Consider the following 16240-nt stretch of genomic DNA (forward strand, 5'->3'; position numbering starts at 1 on the left):
CAAGCTAAACGACTCCATGTCAGAATATACCTCTGCACGAAGGTAGCAACAAACAAGGCCATTGTGAAAGCACGGGCTCTCTTTTTTGTCAGTGTCCTTCTTTCTCTAATTAATTTGTCAAAATTCTGTTGGTTACGACTGTGCAGAAATTGATAGACTGCTGCAACAACACCTACTAGCTCTGTAGCCGCCAGTTTTACTTCCGTAAACAGAGCATGTTGTGTGTGACGTCTTCTTTTGCGCACGCGGAACGCTTTTAGGGCCGTGAATCGTTCGCACTAGAGCGCGTTTGCGGTCACATTTTATTTGTAGTGTGAACAACCAGACAAAAAAAAAAATTGGATTTGCTCAAAAAATCGGAATTGAGCATTAAGGCCTGCAGTGTGAACATAGCCTTTGTTTCATCATTTGATAAACTGCCAAGGCATTATTCTCAGTTTTAGAAAGAGTTAGTTTAGTATTTTATAGTATATAAAATTATATCACTAGGGGCATGTTTTTATGTCTTTACACTTTATTACTTGAAGAGTTTTCCACAGTGAGCTAACATCACAAGAACAATTGGCACAATGTGCTCTGTAGGGGAAATTTATGCTGAAAGCAACTCTTTGTTTTTACACCGGTAGAGCAAAATAAACTGCTCACTAAGTTCTAACTGCTTTGTTGGAGTTTGGGCTGTGATGCAGTTCTACTTTTTCTTCCAAAAGCTAAAAAGTTAGAACCACAGGGTTATGTAATTTTCATGTAATAGTAACCGACACGACAGCTGCAAAACCAAAACAAACAGACAGTGATACCTGAGGTGCAGAACCAGTGAGGCTTTTGGTTTCTTTCACAGCAGTGGTGCTCTTTTGGATTGTAGCATGTTGACCCACAGAGATGTGTGTTTGGTTCAGTGCTGCGGATATACAAAAACAGGTCAAAATAAACAAAAACACAAAAACAGTCAACATCGCATAAATACTATGCTGTGTTTTCAAAGCCTCTCACAGGTATACACAAGGTGTCATGTGGCATTTATGCCATTGTCACTGTCCCAGTGTTTTTAAGTTTTATTCGTTGAATTATGGTCTGTTCTGTTCCTGTGCCTCACCTCGCCTCGTCTCATGTTTCCATGTCTAAGTGTCGAATCTGCGTCTTCGTGTCTCTCTTGTATTTCCTGTTTTACTTTGACAGTCTGTGTCTTGTGTCAGTGTCTTCAGTTTTGCTCTCCTCCCCATCTCATCATGTCTGATTAATCCCAGCTGTGTTCTCACCTGTTCCCCATCCTCTCGTTTTCCTGCTTGTGTATATTTAGGGTGTATTTACCTCTGTTCCTCGTCAGATTGTCTGTTCATCATTCTGTTCTTCATCCCGTGTTTCTTCCTCTATGTTTCCATGCTTCAGGTTCCTAATTCTCGGTTGTCAAGTTTTGCTTTGTTCTTCATGTTCTTTAGTTTAGCTGTTTCCAGTTTAGCTTTTGTTAGTGTTCTCAATTCCCCCTTGCTTTTTGTTTATAGTGTTGTTGTGCAGCCCAAATAAAGGATTGCATTTGTTATCCTCCACCTATCTCTCAGTTGTCTGCGTTTGGGTCCACTCCTCATTCTCTCCGCATGATTTGCGCCATGATGCAGCATGTTTATTCTTCATGTATGAAAGCTTATAAAGGCTGTTCTAAGAATAACTTTTAAACTTGCAGGAAATTGCAAAGATGATTAGGTTTTAGGTTAAAAAACAAGTAGTTTCAGTGCCTACAAGTGCTTAAATTCCTAACCACTGAAAATTGCCTAATAAGCAGATTAAAGCCATTTTTAATATTAAAGCATGAATTCATAAATGTCATAAATATGAAATATCATTGTTTACAAAATAAAGCTGTGATATGCTGGTGACCTGTTGGTTGATGTCTGAGATGCGCTCCATCGACCCCGCAACCCCAGATACACTACCAGTCAAAAGTTTGGACACACCTTGTCATTTAAGGTTTTTTCTTTATTTTCATGACTAGTTACATTGTAGATTCTCACTGAAGGTATCCAACTTTGAATCAACACATATGGAATTATATAGTAAACAAAAAACTGTGAAATAACTCAAAACATGTTTTATATTTTAGATTCTTCAAAATAGCCACCCTTTACTTTGATTACTGCTTTGCACACTCATTGCAATATTTCAATGAGCTTCATGAAGTAGTCACCTGAAATGGTTTTCCAACAGTCTTGACAGTTCCCAAAGATGCTAAGCACTTGTTTGCCCTTTTTCCTTCACTCTGAGGTTTATCTCATCCCAAACCATCTCGACTGGGTTTAGGTCAGGTGATTGTGGAGGCCTGGCCATCTGTTGCAGCACTCCGTCACTCTCCTTGGTCAAATAGCTCTTACACAGCATGGAGGTGTGTTTGGAGTCATTGTCCTGTTAAAAATTAAATGATGGTCCAACTAAACGCAAACCAGATGGGAAGGCATGTCGCTGCAGGATGCTGTGGTAGCTATGCTGGCTCAGTGTGCCTTCAATTTTGAATAAATCCTCGACAGTGTCACCAGCAAAGCACCCCCACACAATCACACCTCCTCCTCCATGCTTCACGGTGGAGCCTTTGACCTGTTCTGCACCGTGCAAAGACATGGCGAGTGGAACCAAAGATCTCAAATTTAGACTCATCAAACAAAGCACAGATTTCCACTGGTCTAATGTCTATTCCTTGTTTTGCTTTTCCCAAACAAATGTCTTCTGCTTGTTGCTTTTCCTTAGTAGTGGTTTCTTAGCAGCTATTTGACAATAAAGGCCTGATTCACACAGTCTCCTCTGAACAGTTGATGTAGAGATGTGTCTGCTACTGGAACAGTGTGGCATTTATCTGGGGTGCTGAGGTGCTGTTAACTTATAATGTCTTAGTCTGGTGACTTGGATGAATTTATCCTCAGCAGCAGAGGTGACTCTTGGTCTTCCTTTCCTGGGGTGGTCTTCATATAATTTAATTTCGTTGTAGCGCTTGATGGTTTTTTGACTGCACTTGGGAACACAGTCAAAGTTTTAGCAATTGTCCAGACTGACTGGCCTTTAGTCCTTAAAGTAATGATGGACTGTCTTCTCTTTACTTAGCTGATTGGTTCTTGCCATAACATGAATTCTAACAGTTTTTAAAATAGGGCTGTCAGCTGTGTACCTGATTTCTGCACAACATAACTAATGATCCCCACCCGATTAAGAAGGCAAGATACTCCACAAATGAACCCTGACAAGGCACACCTGTGAAGTGAAAACCATTTCAGGTGACTACATCATGAAGCTCATTGAGAGAAGACCAAGGATTTGTAGTGTTGTCAACAAAGCAATAGGTGGCGATGGATGGTTAAGAAAATGTTTGTATGTACTATTTGTACGTGTGTATGTATGGATAAGTGGGCAATAATAGAATTGTCTTACGGTGCGTTCACACCGAACGCGATAGACGCGAGCGAAAACGCCCCAAACGCCCCTAATTTGACGCGTGCACATTCGCACCTCAACGCGTGTCCAAGAAAAATCCATCGCGCGTCAAAATTGCATATTTTGACGCGCGTGAACCGGAAATGTGGGAGGAAGTTTTATTATGCTGTGCTTTTTCTCCGTCTGCGCGCCACTTTCGTGCACCTTTTTCCCTCGCGGTGCAGGTGTGTATGTCCGAATGAGGGTCATAGTTACGAGTGTTTTTGTGCTGTTTTTACTATTGGACGTGATGGTTATCAAAACCAAACATGATAAGTTTGGCAAGCGCAGGAGACACGACACGGAGGAGATTTGTCAATCAGGCTGCAGAATGCAATGCGCATTGTTGAAAGCTGTACGGTGCAATAACAAAAATCAGCGAAATGTGACGGATGAACAGCGGGACCACTGTATACTGTTTTATTACTAAACAAAATATATTCCTATATGACAACACGCATAAATTAACTGCCTACATTAATTCACTGTAAACCTTGTCCTTCTGACTGACACTCCCCTGCTTCCTCTCCGGGCTGTCCCTGGTCCTCGGGGGAAGTTCTCCACGATCCGCACCATATTGCCGCTAGTCTCCCAGCTGGGTGAGGAAGGGGTCCAGAAACCCCATGACCGCGAAGAACTTCCATCTCTTCCCGATCCTGCTGCAGACCCTCCTCTTCTCCTTCTCTGTCCTCTTCTCCTTATTATATGTGTCCCTGAGGCTCTTCCACTTTCTCCTGCAGATGTCCTCTGAATAAACACATTATCTTGTTAGCGGAAAGGTATTTGTACATCAGTGGGAAAATAGCGGGACAGCACGCGCGCAGTACCTAGGTCAGAGCCACGTCACCAGCCTCCTGATTGGTTGTCGCGGGCCGAATTGGCCGCCGGAGTTCAGGTTTTCCAACTCGAGCGGTAGAGGCGAAACACGCGTATGCACAAAATGCAACACAAAACTCACGCTGCGGTTTTTTTTCGCGAGTCAACGCGCCAGACGCGCTACACTGACGCGTTTCATGAGAGTTTTATTTTCGCGACGCAAATCTGCTTCCGAATTTTCGCCGGACGCGCAATCGCGTGTCATCGCGCTCTTTCCATTGACTTTACATGTAAACCTGACGCTCTGGCCGCCTCTATCGCGTTCGGTGTGAACGCACCGTTAGTCTAAGGCAAAGCCACAGTTAACTTACCAGTTGGGTTGGAACACAGGTGCCTGGAAAATTAAGATAAGGGCATGTTTTTGGTTAACAGCCTTTTTTTTTGTGAATATCTTTTAGGTTTTGTTGTGTTTCTTTGCTTTTTTTGCCCTTGAGTGGCGCTTGTCTGTTATTTTCAGTTTAATCATTAATAACTTCCTTTCTTGGAAAACATAACACTTACCTCTTGTTGCATACCTGTGAACATGAAGCACAAAGAATTTTCATTAAAACAATAATTTATTAACAATATTTATTGCATTTAATCTGATTATAAGAATGTAATGCGGTAAGGGTTGTGGTGTAGGAGTTGATTTCATTATAAATATGATGGAACTGTTCCCAACACTAAAATAAAACTGTATTCAGTTTTCATGATTTAAATATAAAATATAAAACTAAGCATACTTTTAAATCGAGTTTTAAGATGTGCATTAAGCTGCCTTTGGCAAGTTATGCCATTCAAATATACACGACTCACAGCAAGATGAATTCCTCGGTTGTATCTCAGCACCATCATCCTTCCAGCAGCAACATTCAGTCTTGCTGTTGAACTGGCCCTGATGACAGCACATGTGATCTGGAGAGTTCCTTGTTAGGATCTTCTTATCACTAATCGGACCACAACACAGCTCCTTTTCCACATCATACGCCCCTGTGGAAAAGATACAGATATCAAAAACTGAAACACTTACACTTTAATCATAGCTATGCTAATATGGAGCTTTTTTAAAGAGGTCTGTATGTTCCTCATTTGGTGTAATCTTTCTAATCATCTATGTTCAGTGAAATACTTTTCTTCTTTTCAGCTTCACTTACTTTTGTCACAGCATCTGTGATTCGGTGAACGTTTGTCAATAACAGTTGACTGACAGCATAGTTGTGTGTTTTTGTCATAGGTCTCATTTCCACATAAATGAGCTGTAGAGGCAAAGACAGTCAACACACAGTCATTAGTCATAGTGATTAACATTAACTTCCTTTAAATACTTTCTGACAACTATGATACTTCCACACAGATTTTTTTAAAGTATATGCAACATTAAAGACATGGCATATCTATTGCAGAGAGTTTTTGAGGGATAAGGTTTTTTTTTTTTTTCATTTCTAGTCCGTCAAATGTCTTTCTTGTCTTCATCTAACGTGTAAATTATGATGCAAACTGCAAGAACTTTCAGATTCAGATTTTATTAAATCTATTCTGCACAGTGTGACATGCTGTATTGACCTGAAGTGGAGTCCCTGAGACAGCAGGATGAAATCTTTGGTTGTACCTCCAGCCTCTTCTCCTCATTTGAACAACAGCACTGAGTCTCGGTGTCATACTGGCTGTGACCACAGCACTGATGGTGACTGGAATTCCTCATCAGAATCATCTTAATATCAGGCGAACCACAACACAACTGCTTGACCTTATCAAAAACATCTGTGAAAAGAAAATATGTTTTGTTTTTTGCTTTCTTAACTTACCTTAACCATAACTGTGCTGTCAAGCTGCTGCAATGTTGGCAAACCTTTGAGTGTGTGTGTGTGTTTTTCTAATCATATTTTACTGTACATTCAGTTTTTATGTCTTGTTGAACTTTCAAATTAAAGTTCATTTAGAAATTCATAATAACTTCCCCAACAAGTGCCTTGATGCATCTCATTATGGCTGTTTCATGAAACAATCACTGATTTGATTCAATCTATTTAGTATGTCCCTCAGTAATACTTCCACCATTATACTAGCTTTATACTTGCTAGGGGTTGGTCAGTGGCCATGTTGGCTAATGTTTGGTATATATCAGGGGTCGGCAACCCGCGGCTCCGGAGCCGCATGCGGCTCTTTAGTCCTTATTTTGCGGCTCCGGGTGGTTTGGGAAAATAAATTAGAAGTATTTCGCTGAAGTGCATTTTATTTGTGTTTAGTTCTTTTTTTTAACTTGTAGTTCTAAATTGGAAGATTATTGTGATTTTGAAATATAAAAATAAAATTATATCTTATTATTTTTTTCATCGCTCAAAATAAGCGTCACACTCGCGGAAGCCGGTGTACCTGCCGAAATGCTGTGCATTTATCGAGACTTTCAACCCCAGGTAGGCCAATTATGGATCTTCGGATCCACATTATGTCGGCAGCTGTTCTCCACCATGAACTATGTTAAAAACAAACACCGCTCACGCCTCACAGATGACAGCTTACAGTCCTGCGTAAAGATGAAAGCCCCGATTTGCAGACGCTGTGTGCCGAGGTTTGGGACCAGAAGTCTCATTGTAAACATATCACGGCAGACCCGACGATGTTTGCATGAGCATGCTTTTCAGCATCTCTTTATTGACCACTTTTCACACACGGTTGCTGTACGCTTAAAGCCGGCTGTAGCTTTTCAGCTCACAGCCCGACAACCAGTGTTGGGTAAGTTACTTTAAATTAGTAACTTAGTTACATTACTAGTTACTTCTCTAAAAAAGTAACTCAGTTACTTCAAGTTACTCGTTACTTTCAAAGTAACTAGTTACTAGGGAAAGTAACTTTGGTTTTACTCAGAATTCTCTTGTTAATGTGTTGCTTCCGTAACTGGATACCCAGCAAGATTGCCAGTCTTCTAGCTTGCTTACTTGCCACAAGTGCACTGTGCCACCTACCAACAGAAAGGAGAAAATAATGTGCACATTTCCACAAGAGAAATCCCACGCCTGGACCGTCGTTGACCGCCGCCATGATTCTAGCCTGCTTTTACATCCAACACAAAACTGCAGTCGTGGTGCTTTTGATTGTACTCGAACTTGGAGATTCTGCCTTCTGAATAGGAAGATGTAGGTAATATGTAGGTAACACCAGACTGCAGATGAGCTGCATACAGAGCTGGACTGGGACAAAAAAAATCGTCCCGGGCATTTTGACTAGCCCACCATTATAGGAAAAATCATAAAGCCTTTGAATGAAAATAAACACTGTTGTGACAGTGATGTACACTGTTCTGATGGTATATATGTATCAATCTATCAACTGTTTGTTGTAAGACTCAGATAATTATTTTTTTTAAAAGCGAGACATTTTAAATGAGAATAATAAAGAAAAGTATTTCCTTGTGCCCCCTTTCCCTGTTAATGCCCTACCTGGCCCCTGGCAACACTTTGCTAGATCCGCCCCTGCACAGTTACCAGCTGTCAGCTACGTAGAAAAGGATCCTGGTGTTATTTGTTTCTCAGAAACAGCTCATAACTTCCCTTGAACTCATTCATGTCACCTAAAAGGTAAACCTGTTTCTCCATCACCTGTTCAGCTCTGATGATTCAGTAAGGACATCTCCTGGTTTCATCTGCATGTTTCCTCTCACCAGATAACCAAACCGATATCATGACCAGCAGCTTTACAGCTGTGGCTCCAGCAAACATCAGCTGATACTAGAAATTAATATTAAATAAATTCTAACAACAGCTGATCAAGCTTAAACGTGCTGCTGTTGTTTAACGCGACATCCGCTGGTTTCCTCTTTCTGGCGCAAAGTGGGCGATAAACAAACGAGAGAAAAGCCGATCAGCTGATCACTGATCAGTTTCGTGATTGAAGTAGAAACGGGAGAGGAGAGAATGAGAGAAGAAGAGGCAGCTGTGCAGCTTCAGCTTTGTGTCTTTTTCATTGTAGCTGAAGTCCGGGACAAACTATGTTCCTTTTCACCTCAGTACGAAACGCGTAATATTTTCTCTGAATACCAGACGATTCCGTTTTTTACAGGACGGTTGGCAACTCTAATAATTAACCTATGAACAAAATAAAGTTCAACATCAGTAACATAGCACCCACCCATCTGTATAGAAACTCCGTCATGCTAGCTAGCACGCAGTACGAAAATGTCAGCATACTGAAAATAAACTCCACCTAAACTTGGTTTATATCTGACTCAGATAGACTGCAGGTCATAACTTCTTACCTGAAGTTCAGTTCACCTGACACGCGGACCGGCGGCCGCTTGGTCTCTCCTCTTGCCTCCTTTCCTTCATCCACCTGCTGGCTTCCACCACTTGCTAATGTTATTGAATCTGTGGAAGCTCCGCGATATCCACCATACGGCAACGAGTAACGAGCCTATCTAAATCCCAGTAACGAGTAACGCTTCCTGGTTTTGGCATAATAACTAGTACCGTGCTCGTTACCACAATAATAACGTAGTTACTGTAACGCGTTACTTAATAACGCGTTAGTCCCAACACTGCCGACAACACAACAGCAGAGAGAGAACAGGCTTTAAGGCTGCGAGGCGTGATTGCGGGTGCCGCTCAGGTGCGTCCGACTCCCATGCAGCAGCACTGCAGACCACGCCCCGCCACACACATTAACAAGGTAAAATAGATATTTAGGCAGAATTTTGCAAATATCTATTTTTTTTTTTTTTTTTTTTTTAACGGCATAGTGCTTTTTTTCAATTACTTTTTAAAAGTCAGGTCAAGGCTCCAAAAGCCTTGACCTGAAAAAAGGTGACTCACAACAGTTTTTGTTTGCTACATGGATCATTTTAGTTCAGCTGGGTGTCTTTCCTTTTGTTATATTTCTTTAAGAGGTCAAAATGTGTTAATTACATAAATAAAATGTAATTTTCTCTGTAGCACTCTGTAGCATGGATTACATAAGCAACACACCTTAGTTGCTCTGTGGATTCTTTTAAAAAGCAGTTAAAAACCTTTCTGTTCAAACAAGCCTTTTGTTGATCTACGTATTTTATATTCTTTACATTATTTACATTTGATCTTTTACATTGTGTATAATGTCTATTGATTGTATTGTTTATTTTAATATTTGTGTACAGCGCTTTGTGACTGCCTGTCTGTGAAAAGCCTTTAATAAATAAACTTTACTTACTTACTTTAGATGTTCGCACAAAGCACAAAGGTTAAAAACAATATATACAGTGTTATCTTCATTTTAGATTTCAAAAAGTATTTGCGGCTCCCAAACTTCGATCCCTATACAACCGTTGCAAGAGTTTGGTTCGCATTGCCGGCAATAAGTCGGACTCGTTCCCGGTGGGTGATGGGCTCTGCCAGGGCTGCCCTTTGTTACCGGTTCTGTTCATAATTTTATGGACAGGATTTCTAGGCGCAGCCAAGTGGCGGAGGGCTTTCACTTGGTGGCCTCAGAATCTCATCTCTGCTTTTGCGGATGATGTGGTTCTGTTGGCTTCATCAGGTGAAGGCCTCCAGCTCGCACTGGAACGGTTCGCAGCCAAGTGTGAAGCAGCGGGAATGAGGATCAGCACCTCCAAATCTGAGGCCATGGTTCTCAGCCGGAAAAGGGTGGAGTGCCAACTCCGGGTCGGGGATGAGTTCCTGCCCCAAGTGGAGGAGTTCAAGTATCTCGGGGTCTTGTTCGCGAGTGATGGGAGAAGGGAGCCGGAGATCGACAGATGGATTGGTGCTGCGGCTGCAGTGATGCGGACGCTGCACCGGTCCGTCGTGGTGAAGAGGGAGCTGAGTGTAAAAGCAAAGCTCTCAATTTACCGGTCGATCTACGTCCCTACCCTCACCTATGGCCACAAGCTGTGGGTAGTGACCGAAAGAACGAGATCGCGGATACAAGCGGCAGAAATGAGCTTCCTCCGAAGGGTGGCTGGCCTCTCCCTTAGAGATAGGGTGAGAGGTTTGGCCATCCGGGAGGGGCTCAGAGTAGAGCCGCTGCTCCTCCACATCGAAAGGAGCCAGTTGAGGTGGTTCGGGCATCTGACAAGGATGCCTCCTGGGCGCCTCCTGGGTGAGGTGTTCCGGGCATGTCCCACCGGGAGGAGGCCCTGGGGCAGACCCAGGACACGCTGGAGAGATTATATCTCTCGGCTGGCCTGGGAACGCCTTGGTGTTCCCCCGGATAAGCTGGAGGAGGTGGCTTGGGAGAGGGAGGTCTGGGCTTCTCTGCTTAGGCTGCTGCCCCCGCGACCCGGCCTCGGATAAAGCGGATGAAGATGGATGGATGGATGGATGGATGGATTTGCGGCTCCCAGTGTTTTCTTTTGCGTGGAAACCGGGTCCAAGTGGCTCTTTGGGTGTTAAAGGTTGCAGACCCCTGGTATATATGGTGCAGTCTAGTTCACAAAATCCATAAAGAGAACATCCTTTGATTTTGACTTTAACCCCTGGTTATCTTGATGTAAAAATTAATGGTCATGACAATTTGTATAATAATTATCATGAACAACCCTTATGACTCATTGTTAGTCAGTGGTGCTAGTGCCTGTCATTATGCAAATGTACTATTTATAAGGTTGGGGAAACCAGCAGTCAGCTGAGACCGAAGAAATCACTTGGATGAGTGACGAAACATTTCTCCCAATGAAAATGTTGGGATTTCCTCACCCGAATGACTGAGCATGCATCAAGCCATCACTTAATCATTTTCTCTGCCTTCAGTCATTTCTCTTGATTTCCAAAGTCTACCATCTGATGGTGGCTAGTTATATTCTCTCTTGACACCACCTTGCAGTTTCCTATCTCTTTCAGTTTGCACCTAAACTGAATCTCACGATTTAATACTCAAACAATTACAAATTCTTAGACACTCAAGAGAAAACGTAACTCTGTATTTTCATTGTATACTTTATAATTGATTTAATGCTTTCCATCAGTGTATCTACTCACCTTTACCACAACACTCAGCCATTGGTGAAGGTTTTGCTATGATGGCTGACTGGCAACATATTTCATTCACTGGGTTGTAAGCCTTCAGTTCACAGCAGCTCGATACCTTTTCACTAAGACCCTGTGTAACACTGGCTGTAAAAACAGGATGCAGACATCAGTACCTTAATGTAACTGCTGAAAGAGTATGATTATAAGTGCATTAAATCACGATTCGAAAGTTCACAACTTCAAAGAAACTCAAAGTTCAATCTAAAAACTGTTTTGTTTTCTTTTGTTTCTTTTACTTGAGCATCATCGAGACAGCCACAGTGCATCTGGAAAATATTCACACCTATGAAACAAGATTGTATCAAGACACAGATATGGGGAAGAGTGCAGAAAATTTTTTTCAGCATTGAAGGTCCCAATGAGCACATAAATGGAAGAAGTTTGGAATCACCAGGACTCTTCTTAAAGTTGTGTGGAGTGAGGAGAGCCTTCTAGAAGGACAACCATTTCTGCAGCACTCCACTGATCGGGCCTGTCTTGTAGAGGCACATGACAGCCTGCCTGGAGTAGCTGTCACCTGAAGGACTCTCAGACCAGGAGAAACAATTCTCTGGTCTGATGAAACAAAGATTTGCCTCTTTGGCCTGAATGCCAAACATCATATCTGGAGGAAACCAGGCACCACCAATTACCTGGTTAACACCATCCCTACAGTAAAGCATGGTGGTGGCAGTATCACGGTGTGTAGATGTTTTTCGGCAGCAGGGACTGGAGAAGGGGCAATGGTTAATTTTCCAACAGGACAACAATCCTAAGCACACAGCCAAGACAGCAAAGGAGTCGCTTTGGGACCAGTATGTGAATGTCTTTAATTGGGAAAGTCGGAAACCAGATTTAAATCTAATTGTACATATCTGAAAATGATTGTGTACATATGGTCCCTGTTCAACCCAATGGAGCTTAAGAGTTTCTGCCAAGAATAATATGACAAATTGTCTAAAAATCATACACAAAAAGACTCAACAAGGAGCTTCAAAGTATTGAGTGAAGGCTGTGAATACTTGTACATATAAGTGTTATCATTTATTTTTAATGAATTTGCAAGAATTTCAGGCAAACTATTTTTCTACTTTGTCACTTTGGGGTGTTAGCTGTAGAATGTTGGGGTGAAAATGAATTTAATCCATTAATAAATATTGCAATGTAATAAATTGTGGAACAAGTGAAGCGCTATAATATTTTTCTTCGGCCCTGAAAATCTTAGAAATATGGTATCTAACCAGATTCTTACTTTGGATGGCATTACCTTGGCCTCCAGTAACACTTTTGACCAAGACATGTCCTTCAATGCACATAATAAACAAATATGTAGGACTTAGTGATGGGATTTCCGGGTCTTTTTAGAGAACCGGCTCTTTCAGTTCGGCTCACTAGAAAGAGCCGGCTCTTTCGGCTCCTAACCCGCTCTTTAGGTTGTTTTGTTGCTTTAATTAATTTATTATTAACAATAATATAAAATTATGCACAAAAGGAATTACTAATGTAAAAAAAAAAGTGGTTTTATTTATATATGTTTATATATAAATATATGTGGTGGCTCCTAGAGACAAAGCACATACAAACTCCAAAAAGCACGTACAAATTCCACGTACAAACTCCAAAACACATTCCTAGAGTTAACTGAACTTCCAAAACAGAGCTATCTAGATCACTTAAATAACACAATTGAAAGCATATGTGTATGTTTTGTGTATTTATACACAAGCACTCATATATATTCAAACAATTAAAAAAAAAAAGTTCATTTACCTGTTACTACTACACACCAAATCTGGTCGTTGGTACTTGCTGGCTTGTGTAGCCACTAGGTAACAAAAGCTCAACACTGCACCTAGCATTCTGGAGCACTTCTGTTGTGTTTTGTATGTGTTTTGGAGTTTCTACGTGTTTTGGAGTTTTTACGTGTTTTGGAGTTTGTACATGCTTCAGGGTTTGTACGTGTTTTGGAGTTTGTACGTGCTTTGTCTCTAGGGGCCACCGTAAATATACTTTTATTTATTCACTCCACATAAAATGTAATAAATAAATCATATAATACAAAAACCAACTAGTCACAGTTCAGCGTTTAACTATTTAAATTTTCAGCTTTTTCCTTTTAAACAAATTTAAAATGAAACAACACAAAACACTGCAAACCACAACACAATTAAATATAAATTAAAATATGAAAACAAAAAGAACATGCATATTCTCTGTCATATGGGCCTGCATGAATAAACTTTCTGAATCCTTTATCATCCGCAACTGACAATAGTTGTGGATGATTACTATACCTTTCTAATGTGACGTTGTTGTCCCTGGCTCTCTTTCTCTCTCTTTCCCTCCGGCTCTGTTCCTGTGCTACTGCGAGTGTAACTACAGCCCCTCTTCCCAGCGCAAAGCACAAGGCTCGCATGCGGAGTGAAGCGGAAAAAAGTGCGAGAGAGAGGGGGTGAGAGAAAGAAAAAAAAACCCCACAGCTCGCGATAAGGAGCCAGCTCGCGTCGTTCACGTCAAAGATCCGGCTTTAAGAGCCTTTTCGTTCGCGACCGACACATCACTAGTATGACTGCTTTCTTCCATTTGCGCAACATCTCTAAAATTAGAAATATCCTGTCTCAGAGTGACGCTGAAAAACTAGTTCATGCATTTATTACTTCCAGGCTGGACTACTGTAATTCATTATTATTATATAAAACCTCCCTGAAAAGCCTTCAGTTAATCCAAAATGCTGCAGCAAGAGTACTGACAGGGACTAGAAAGAGAGAGCATATTTCTCCTGTTTTGGCTTCCCTTCATTGGCTTCCTGTTAAATCCAGAATTGAATTCAAAATCCTGCTCCTCACATACAAGGTCTTAAATAATCAGGCCCCATCTTATCTTAAATATCACCCTATTAGAGCACTTTGCTCTCGCACTGCAGGCTTACTTGTTGTTCCTAGAGTATTTAAAAGTAGAATGGGAGGGAGAGCCTTCAGTTTTCAGGCCCCTCTTCTGTGGAACCAGCTTCCAGTTTGGATTCGGGACACAGACACTATCTCTACTTTCAAGATTAGGCTTAAAACTTTCCTTTTTGCTAAAGCATATAGTTAGGGCTGGATCAAGTGACCCTGAATCATCCCTTAGTTATGCTGCAATAGACGTAGGCTGCCGGGGATTCCCATGATGCATTGAGTTTTTCCTTTCCAGTCACCTTTCTCACTCACTATGTGTTAATAGACCTCTCTGCATCGAATCATATCTGTTATTAATCTCTGTCTCTCTTCCACAGCATGTCTTTATCCTGTTTTCCTTCTCTCACCCCAACCGGTTGCAGCAGATTGCGGCCCCTCCTTGAGCCTGGTTCTGCCGGAGGTTTCTTCCTGTTAAAAGTAGAGATGGACCGATCCGATATTACGTATCGGTATCAGTCCGATACTGACATAAATTACTGGATCGGATATCGGTGAGAAATTAAAAATGTAATCCGATACATTAAATATAAAAAAAAAATACAAAACTTGCGACATGGCGTAACTCGGCTCATAACCGTAGCACGTCGGAGCAGTATGCCTCAGGTGATAGAGCGGCTGTGTGTATTTGTAGCCTCGCTACCAAACCAGCATTTCATCTCCGAGGAAGTTATCCCAGAGAGAAGTAAAGCAAGTGTGTAAGTTCATCTCTGAATGTTTGTAAAGCGTTCCCATGTTAAGCTTAACAACCGATATATGGAGCGACTGCCTCTCTCTCTCTCTCCCTCACCTTCCTGTGGCTACTTCAATCTTGAAACTGATCAATGATCAGCTGATCGGCTTTTCTGTCGCGAGTCTGTCTCTCTTCTTTGTTTTTGGCCCACTTCGCACCAGAAAGAGGAAACCAGCGGCGGAACAACAGCAGCACCTTTAAGCTTGATAAGCTGTTGTTAGAATTTATTTAATATTACTTTCTACACCAGGATCCTTTTCTACGTAGCTGACGGCTGGTAACTGTGCAGGGGCGGATCTAGCAAAGTTTAGCCAGGGGGGCCGATAGGGCATTAACAGGGAAAAGGGGGCACAAAGAAATACTTTTCTTTCTTATTCTCATTTAAACTATCTAGCTTTTAATAAATAATTATCTGAATCTTACACCCAAAGTTTTAATCTTATGTAAAATGTATAGAAGTCCATTACTGTATATAGTAACTATTAAGTCTAATATACCCTAGTAAGCTATAGTACTTTTTCCTTTGGGAAGGTACCATCTGTGCAGTCTGCAATTGTGTTGAAGAAAGATGTTGAATCTATTTAATTATTCTTGAAAAATAATTTAATTCTGTGCATTTTTTTTCACCCTGCATTAAATTAAAGTTGATTACATCGATTAAGCATCATGAGGTGGAGGGTGGGGGGTTGGTTCCCTATTTTTTTTTGCTGGGAGTTTGCAACCCTATTAGTTAGGTTGCTTAATATTTCTGCTAAGTACTCTTTAAAATACCAGAATAGGGAGGATGGAGTAGGTTTAAGTTTATTAGATTGATCAGTGTTGCTGAACTATAAAATATTTTGGGTGCAGTGTATTTTTTACATGCAGGTATAACAGAATAGCTTTAGTGTTATTGTTTATTTAAACTTGAGTATGAACTTATACAAAATGCAGCAAGATATTAAAAAAACAGTTTTATTGATTAAAAAACACACTATATCGGATTCATATCGGTATCGGCAGATATCCAAATTTATGATATCGGTATCGGTATCGGACATAAAAAAGTGGTATCGTGCCATCTCTAGTTAAAAGGGAGTTTTTCCTTCCCACTGTCACCAAAGTGCTTGCTCATAGGGGGTTATTTGATTGTTGGGTTTTTCTCTGTATCTATTATTGTACAATCTACTGTGCAATATAAAGCACCATGAGGCATGCAACTGTTGTTGTGATTTGGCGCTATATAAATAAAATTGAATTGAATTGAACTGATGCACTGTACTTCTGTTTCCTCA

At 41.1% G+C, this 16240-nt stretch overlaps 2 protein-coding genes across 2 annotated transcripts in view; one reads left to right on the forward strand and one right to left on the reverse strand.

Annotated features, from left to right (window-relative positions):
* LOC120432856 overlaps positions 1-16240 on the forward strand; it is a 520225-nt gene that overhangs the window by 336614 nt on the left and 167371 nt on the right. The gene's annotated exons all lie outside the window — the stretch shown is intronic.
* Positions 1-16240, reverse strand: part of LOC120432857 (galaxin-like) — a 33630-nt gene that overhangs the window by 15526 nt on the left and 1864 nt on the right. The window contains exons 4-10 of the mRNA XM_039598174.1: positions 11253-11387; positions 5872-6069; positions 5463-5564; positions 5125-5298; positions 4828-4841; positions 4638-4660; positions 798-898 (exon numbers count right to left, since the gene is read on the reverse strand). Of these exons, the coding sequence (XP_039454108.1) occupies positions 798-898; positions 4638-4660; positions 4828-4841; positions 5125-5298; positions 5463-5564; positions 5872-6069; positions 11253-11274 (634 nt within the window). The 5' untranslated portion in view covers positions 11275-11387. The remainder of the gene's footprint in view (positions 1-797; positions 899-4637; positions 4661-4827; positions 4842-5124; positions 5299-5462; positions 5565-5871; positions 6070-11252; positions 11388-16240) is intronic.

Source organism: Oreochromis aureus, linkage group 14 (genome assembly GCF_013358895.1).
Source record: "Oreochromis aureus strain Israel breed Guangdong linkage group 14, ZZ_aureus, whole genome shotgun sequence".
NCBI classification, from domain to species: domain Eukaryota; kingdom Metazoa; phylum Chordata; class Actinopteri; order Cichliformes; family Cichlidae; genus Oreochromis; species Oreochromis aureus.